Source organism: Symsagittifera roscoffensis, chromosome 5, assembly GCF_963678635.1.
Source record: "Symsagittifera roscoffensis chromosome 5, txSymRosc1.1, whole genome shotgun sequence".
Classification (NCBI taxonomy): Eukaryota; Metazoa; Xenacoelomorpha; order Acoela; family Convolutidae; genus Symsagittifera; species Symsagittifera roscoffensis.
In genome coordinates, this window is record NC_087066.1 from 41,345,477 (window position 1) to 41,354,637 (window position 9,161).

The 9,161-nt window shown below is 36.9% G+C and overlaps 1 protein-coding gene across 1 annotated transcript in view; it reads right to left on the reverse strand.

Moving 5' to 3' along the window:
* Positions 1 to 558: 558 nt before the first annotated feature.
* The window catches only part of LOC134846731 (uncharacterized), a 361,436-nt gene continuing 352,833 nt past the window's right edge, over positions 559 to 9,161 (reverse strand). The window contains exon 11 of the mRNA XM_063864117.1: positions 559 to 681. Within this exon, the coding sequence (XP_063720187.1) occupies positions 559 to 681 (123 nt within the window). The remainder of the gene's footprint in view (positions 682 to 9,161) is intronic.

The window sequence follows — 9,161 nt, forward strand, 5'->3', positions numbered from 1 at the left end:
TTCAACAGATTTGTTTTTTTTTAATTTTACATCAAAATTCTACATGCCGAGCGTGAACAAGTTAACATTATTTAGAAAAATTTTAAGTCTACTTTACCGGATTCATCCAACCCCAAATAGAACAAGTTGAGATCTTGAGACCACAGCGTTCAAATAAGTTTAAAATTGCTTAGCACAACGCGTAACATGTTCAATCTGATTGGCTGTAAAAATCACAGATATAAGTCAGGACCCTAAACCGTAAACTGATTCGGTAAGTAGGATCGTAACTTGGCGCAAATTACCGCATGAACAAGATTTGCAAGAAAGGGACGGATTTTCAAAAAAAAAATCAAAAATTTTGTCGACCTTTTTCTTAGGTAGGCTTGATTTTCGAGCACTCCCAAAGCACTCAAAAGACCCTGTTCTGACGCTGCAGGCAAAACTTGAAAAGACAGGCCGAAAAGTGTTTTTAGGCACTTTTTGGAGAATTTCGACCGAAAAGTAGCGTGTTTTCGGCGCGCGCTTTTCCATCAAAATTAGTAAAAATTGGCTTCAAAAAGAGCTTTTAGACAACATTTAGGGTCTGTCAGCCAAAGAGGGATATTTCAAATCAGTAGAAAGAGAGGAACTTTTGAGTCGGTGGGAGTCAAATCCCCGAGAGGGCGCTTCCGCCCCTATCACCCCTCCCCCCAAAACCCGCTGGTGGCATGAACAGTTTCTAACAAGTTGATTTTTAAGCTTTACGAGGAAGTGGGGAACATGAACAGAACCGTTTTCATCAAACTGTATTTTGAATCATTGGCTGGTTTACATGTTGAAATCGAAGCTAGTTGGTCCAACTTTTGAAGAGAACGGAATCTTTATGCTTGACGTGGCTTTTTGTTCAGTCATTTATGCCCAATTGAAGATATTTTCTTTTGTTCTATTTTCCCCCTGAAAATATATTCGATATGGATCAAAAAGCAGTGTGAACGTTCAGAATTTTACCCTGATATACGAGGAGTCTTGTCTTATTCAAGTATTGCCACAAGTTTCGCTCTTTTCCACTTTCCCCCACGATCTTCTCTGTTCACTTTAATGATTTTCACCCGTTTTAATGTAACTAATATGACTTAGAAACAAACTCGCTTAGTATGCGGTTGGAACTTCAGCGGAAGTCCTATATGACAAGTATGCCAAATCCACAACTTTCAAACAGCAACAACGATAGCCGGTTGCTGTGCAACTAGCACAGAATCTTCCGACCATATTCATAAATACGAGATTTTTTTTCTCCAAATTAGTGCCTTTTTAGTGGGTGTTTTGATTAGATAACTGTACAACGGCGTAGAGAATTAGAGGCATCATTAACAAAGTTGTTTTCAGAAAATTAAAACCAAACAACAAAAATGCAATGATATAAAAAGTTTTCTTGTTTTTTGTAAAACAGTTAACTTTTTGCAGGTTTCTTTTGTCAAATAAGCGCTAAAAGAAGCATTCAAAACAAATTTTTTAATAGTAGAATCAAAATTTATGAGCTTAAAAGTATGATGAAAGAAATAGTTTCCGTAAAACGAACGTTCCTCGATCGAGTTTTTCGCTCAAAATTGAACAAAAAATCAAAAATTTTAAACCAGTTTTTCTCGACACTGGTAAACTTTTGGAAACTTTTTGATGTTATGCAAATCACGACTGAAGGGCTTGAAAATGATATATCATTCAACTTTCTTCGATGATTTGTTGTGAAAGCTCATATTGCGTGGAAAAAATACTAAAACACCCCCGAATACAAAGCTCCTCCCCATTTTTAACGGTCGAACAATTATTTCATGCGTTTCAAATCAATTAGCAAATTTGAGGCCAGTTGAAAAAAAAACTTTTATAATCTAACGCATTCCATCAAAAGTTGCTTGTAAAGTTTGTTTGGAGAAAGCAAAACCATGTGAGCATAAGTATTTTATTATTTCTTTAAAAGTTTGTCGGAACAACAAAAATTATTTATCAGATAAAAACTTTGACTATTTGTTAAAATTTCTGACACATTTTGTGAAAAACAAAAGCAAATTGAAAAATAATAGAAAAAATTGACTTCTTATCGAAAGAACTGACCGCTATACTGCTTTACGCATTGTGAAATTTTAGAGATAAATTTGCGTATATTAAGGCAATAAGTGATTATTCAAGTGATCACAATTTTATGTTAAAATGAGTTGAGAGCCAGATGAATGCAGCGGACACCCCGTTCCCTACGGGGGTTCGACTCCCTGTCGACCTAAAGGGTCCCCCCTTTGTACTATGTTGAGATATCCATATTTGGTGACGGAACTTATAAGTTTTCTACGGGCGTTTTTGGCGCCAAGATATTCTAATTTTAAGGGGAAGCGCGCGCCAAAAAAGTGCGATTTTTTTGGTCTTATATTAATGGTTGGGAAGAGCTGAAAAAATCTTTTTGGTCGACCTCAAAAATAGGCCGAAAAAATCCACCTACTCTTTTTTTGAAAATCCACCCCCTCCCTCGAGAAAAACCTAGATCCATCCCTGTCTCAGGGCATCAAAATTTTTTTAGAATGCCAAAAAAGCTTGTCAAAAAAATTTCGCTTAAATGAATGTTTTAATGTGTCTGGTTACAAAATATCCCAAGGCCAAATTTTTCATCACTTTCTTCTGAAGTCGGAACTATTAGTACCCGCAACTCCTGATACTTTGATATTGCGTGGAAGATAATTAATTTTTCAATCTATTGGCAGCACTACGCGTTCTTCTGTTTTACCTACAATCTATTTGCTGCACTACGCGTTCATTCATTCTGTTTGTAGCAAGATTGTATGATTGTGACGTCGAACAGAACTGATTGTGATGGTGTGATTGTAACCTCGGTATGTTTGTGACTTTTTTCTAGTTTGAATAGAAAAATGGGAAACACCTGGATTCACTAAATTCTTTGAATCGCTTAAAACGGCCAAAAAATCACTGAAACGTTGCTAATTTTTCAGTATTGGCAACTTTTCTTATATTTTATTATTTCTTTAAAAGTTTGTCGGAACAACAAAAATTATTTATCAGATAAAAACTTTGACTATTTGTTAAAGTTTCTGACACATTTTTGTGAAAAACAATAGCAAATTGAAAAATAATAGAAAAAATTGACTTCTTTTCGAAAGAACTGACTGCTATACTGCTTTACGCATTGTGAAATTTTAGAGATAAATTTGCGTATATTAAGGCAATAAGTGATTATTCAAGTGAACACAATTTTATGCTAAAATGAGTTGAGAGCCAGATGACTGCAGCGGACACCCCGTCCCCTACGGGGGTTCGACTCCCTGTCGACCTAACGGGTCCCCCCTTTGTACTATGTTGAGATATCCATTTTTCGTGACGGAACTTATAAGTTTTCTACGGGCGTTTTTGGCGCCAAGATATTCTAATTTTGAGGGGAAGCGCGCGCCAAAAAAGTGCGATTTTTTTGGTCTCATATTAATGCTTGGGGAGAGCTGAGAAAATCTTTTTGGTCGACCTCAAAAATAGGCCGAAAAAATCCACCCACTCTTTTTTTGAAAATCCACCCCCTCCCTCGAGAAAAACCTAGATCCATCCCTGTCTCAGGGCATCAAAATTTTTTTAGAATGCCGAAAAAGCTTGTCAAAAAAATTTCGCTTAAATGAATGTTTTAATGTGTCTGGTTACAAAATATCCCAAGGCCAAATTTTTCATCACTTTCTTCTGAAGTCGGAACTATTAGTACCCGCAACTCCTGATACTTTGATATTGCGTGTAAGATAATTAATTTTTCAATCTATTGGCAGCACTACGCGTTCTTCCGTTTTACTTACAATCTATTTGCTGCACTACGCGTTCATTCATTCTGTTGGTAGCAAGATTGTATGATTGTGACGTCGAACAGAACTGATTGTGATGGTGTGATTGTAACCTCGGTATGTTTGTGACTTTGTCTAGTTTGAATAGAAAAATGGGAAACACCTGGTTTCACTAAATTCTTTGAATCGCTTAAAACGACCAAAAAATCACTCAAACGTTGCTAATTTTTTTCATTACCACCACATAATGTGAAATTAAGTTTTTACAAATTATTTTTTGCTTTAATAAGAAGCAACTAAAAAGAACTCAATCATACAAAGCATACAACACGGCAACACGGTTTTGTACCAGCACGAAACCTGTTTCCGTGATCGCCACAGTCCCACCTCTGATAACTCAAGATGCCAATGATGGGATGTCAAGAGAAGATGCTCTAGCGTCGTCCATATCGAAATGGACAAACACGAGGGTGTGGTGTCTACTTGAAGGCAATAGTTTGTTGAGAAGTTACCAAGAACAAACGTTGGAAGGCTTGTTGAGCAAGATAGATGCCCTGCTGCGACGTCGAATTCAGACCATAATGAGATTTTTGTTAGGTATTTTTTACTTTAATAAGGAGCAACTAAATAGGACTCAAACAAACAAAGCAAACAACACGGTTGTCTACCTGCACGAAACCGATTTCCGTGATCACTACAGTCCCACCTCTGATAACTCCAGATGCCAGTGATGAGACGTCAAAAGAAAATGCTCTAGCGTCATCCACATCATATTGGACAAACACGATGCACTTACTTTTAGTAACAAAAGGGAATATCTTACTTTTTGTACCAAAAGGGGTACAAAACTTGTTAACGATACCCAACAGTAGATTTTTGTTGTCCTTGAGCCCCTTCATGTCGCTCCTTGCACTGCTTTCCGGATCAGTCTTCTTCTCTAATCCCGAGACCCTTGAGAGCAAATTAGCATTAACGTGCTTAAATACCCAAATAATCCTACAGTACAAGCACCACAAAATGGGCCAAAAAATTGATCGTAACGATCCTGACTGATATAAATCCCTGTAACAACAATATATCTAACAACAACAAACGGGAGAGGCGGATCACATCTCGTTAGGGGGTATGATTTCTACTGATTTTATACTTTTTTCTACTGTATTTGGTTCTTTCGGTTATTTATTTGTTTTTTGTTTTTTCTTAGGTACTATGCTACTTTTTGTTTGGTTTCCTGTTTATCTTCAAGTGTTTTTGGTCACGTACCACTCAGGAAAAGACGGGACCGGGAATCCACCCACCCTTCCTGGTTCGGGAATTTTCGGTCTTAACTAGGTTAAAAAAACTATTCACGGGAATCCGAAAGGCTTCCGCGTTCCGAACTACCCTTCTGAGGTTAGAACCTTATTATGAGCATCCGACGGTTCTGCCGGTCATGATGTTAAAAAGAATAACACCCAGGAGCACCATAAAATATCTATGTAACATTCGCCCAGATGTAAATATCGACGGAAAAAAAAGCTACGTTCTAAAACGACTGACTAGCGTCTAAACACAGCTCTATATGCTTTTCACCGTCTCTGCCATAACCAGTTCTTTTGGTGGTCTTTCTAGTATCGAGTCGACAAAAAATGTTCCTGATTCCGGCTTCGAACAGAACGCTCTAATTAACTTAATTATATGCAAAATAGTGAGCTCATGGCTGGGTCTCAGTATCCCCAGACCACGAGGTCACCATATTTTCATGTGCGAAATTTCAAAATTTAAGTAAGGTTGTCCAAAAGTATCCTTCCATACCAGTTTGTCGCGCAAATGGACTGTCCGGTAATTATTCCCCATTTGAAGAGAAGGATTGATTGTTGATATCAAAGGAAAAAGAGTGTACAATACACTCCATACATCAAATAAAGTTGTTTGCAAAAAAAATAAGGAAAGTATAGTGGTAGAAAAATTGTATTTTTTTTAAATCAATTAAAAACGAATAATTAAATTTAACCAAAGTTTTGCGTCATTTCAAAGCATCGGAAAAAAGGCAACAAAATAATTTCTCTTTTAGGAAAAAACAACAAAACATCGAGAATATCATTGTTATTAGTGAATCATCGAATGAAAACTTACAAGATGAAAAGAAGTCTTTCAGTAAAGTAAAGCGATTCTTGAGTAATATTTGTAACTTAGCGTATTCATTGACTCGGGAAGGCGGTAGTAGAACGAAAAAATACGGCGGTGAATAAGCAGCTACTTTTGCTAATGAAATTTCAAGGTTTTTTCACAGTAAAAGGATGAAGTTAATTAGATGCAAAAAATTCGGAAAGAAAGATTTAATTGAATTGTGCAATCAGTTCTTTTCGACGCTTTTTCTATGCAAAATTTGAAGCCGAACAACATTAAAATTTTTGTGAGACCAAATGCAAAATGCATGATCGTCGATTATCCGATGATTATGCAGGCCTAATTTTTGAACAAACTGCGATGAACATCCAGATTTTACTATTAAACAATTCGCTATTAATATTGAAATTTACTAATAAAAATGAAAAGTTAAGTCATTTTCAACAACAAAAAAAAAACAACATAATGGGCCCCCAAAAACAAAAACAGAAGTGGAGACGATCAAATTATTCAAAATTTGGAAAATAATCGCAGAAAAACAGCAGCCAACCTAAGCAACTTTCTTCCTGTTTCATGGTTTACTGATCGACGCTTTGGATGCAATTGCCCGCCGTAGTTATAAATTTTGAGCCAAACACTGCTTCATGATCTTTCGACGTTGTTTATTTCAGTTTCAATTTCCGTTGATGTCTAGGCAGTTGCTCTTTTTAATTAAATCTGTCTGTTCGAACTTTTTGCAACTTTCTATACTAGGGTAGTAATTTTGGATAAATAATATTTTCTGACTGCGTTTTTCCGAGAAAAAAGGGTTAAAATTACGGCTCTTAGTGGTCCTAACGATATGCAGTTAAATATTGAGCCTAGATTTTACCTTACCTCCTCGCACAAATTTAATATTCGCCCGAAAGTACATATTGACGGAAAATAAAGCTGGGTTCTAAAACGAATGGCCAGCGTCTAAACAAACCTCTACATGCTTTTCACCGTCTCTGCCAAAGCCAGTTCTTGTGGTGGTTTTCCTAACATCGGGTCGACAAAAACGTTACTGCTCTCCGGCTTCGACCAGAACGCTCAAATTAATTTAATTACATGCAAAAATAGTGAGCTCTTGGCTGGTCTCAGTATCCCCAGACCACGAGGTCACTCATAAAAACAGGGCTACTACTGTTTTTCATATTATCATTGTTTTTGTTCAGTAGATAAATATCATCATCTCCATCGAAGATGGATCAACCCTTTCCCTCAGCTCCTAGTTTTTCATTATCTGAAATTGAATCGAGATGTTAAATAAATTCAATTAAGGACATGACTAGGAAGCTAAAAGTTTGTATAAAACAGTTTGAGTTCAGGTTTCGAGACCCCTCCGGATTCTGGCATCCGGGGAAATAACGTTCTTATTTCCTTTCCGGAAGGCTGGACACTGTCCCAATACCCCTCACCATTTGCGTGAATTGCTCTGTAACGATTGTAGCGACACAATCTTTACAACTCGGAGCGGTCTCTGATAATTACCAGTTGTATCTTGTTATTTCTCGTAGTTGTTTCTATCGCAACATTGCTGTTGTGTTCTAAATTGGCCGTTTCGACGTTTCTCATGTGTGACGTCACAAGATGGTCTGGCATCAAAATGGGACCGCCCATATAGTCATGTCATGTGCTGGGTGAGTTGTAGAATTTCAATCGCTATACTAAGAGCAACCAACGTTTGCATCAGAGACACAAGATCCAAATGGCGATCCCTCGGCGTTGAGGACGGTTACACAATTAGAATGGCATTCTAAATATTCACACGCTGTTAACTGGGGCTTCCATCGCGCATAACTGACTCTTATGATATTAGAATTTCGACACAATTTGCATATTATTTCGAAGAATATGAGATGTTTGAAGATGAAAACACAGGATGACAACTCCGAACAAGCAACGAAAAACTTTTACTTGCACCATTCGAAACGTTCCTCGATCGAGTTTTTTGCTCAAAATCGAACAAAAAAATCAAAATTTTTAAACCAGTTTTTCTCGACACTGGTAAACTTTTGGAAACTTTTTGATGTTGTGCAAATCACAACTGAAGGGCTTGAAATTGATATATCATTCAACTTTCGTCAATGATTTCTTGTGATAGCTGATATTGCGTGTAAAAAAAACTAAAACACCCCCGAATTCAAAGTTCCTCCCCATTTTCAACGGTGGAACAATGATTTCATGCGTTTCAAATCAATTAGCAAATTTGAGGCCAGTTGAAAAAAAATTTTTATAAGCTAACGCATTCCATCAAAAGTTGCTTGTAAAGTTTGTTTGGAGAAAGCAAGACCACACGAGCATAAGTATTTTATTATTTCTCTAAAAGTTTGTCGGAACAACAAAACTTATTTATCAGATAAAAACTTTGACTATTTGTTAAAGTTTCTGACACATTTTTGTGAAAAACAATAGCAAATTGAAAAATAATAGAAAAAATTGACTTCTTTTCGAAAGAACTGACTGCTATACTGCTTTACGCATTGTGAAATTTTAGAGATAAATTTGCGTAAATTAAGGCAATAAGTGATTATTCAATTGAACACAATTTTATGTTAAAATGAGTTGAGAGCCAGATGAATGCAGCGGACACCCCGTCCCCTACGGGGGTTCGACTCCCTGTCGACCTAAAGGGTCCCCCCTTTGTACTATGTTGAGATATCCATATTTGATGACGGAACTTATAAGTTTTCTACGGGCGTTTTTGGCGCCAAGATATTCTAATTTGAGGGCAAGCGCGCGCCAAAAAATGCGATTTGTTTGGTCTTATATTAATGCTTGGGAAGAGCTGAGAAAATCTTTTTGGTCGACCTCAAAAATAGGCCGAAAAAATCCACCCACTCTTTTTTTGAGAATCCACCCCCTCCCTCGATAAAAACCAAGATCCATCCCTGTCTCAGGGCATCAAAATTTTTTTAGAATGCCGAAAAGCTTGTCAAAAAAATTTCGCTAAAATGAATGTTTTAATGTGTCTGGTTACAAAATATCCCAAGGCCAAATTTTTCATCACTTTCTTCTGAAGTCGGAACTATTAGTACCCGCAACTCCTGATACTTTGATATTGCGTGTAAGATAATTAATTTTTCAATCTATTGGCAGCACTACGCGTTCTTCCGTTTTACTTACAATCTATTTGCTGCACTACGCGTTCATTCATTCTGTTGGTAGCAAGATTGTATGATTGTGACGTCGAACAGAACTGATTGTGATGGTGTGATTGTAACCTCGGTATGTTTGTGACTTTTTTCTAGT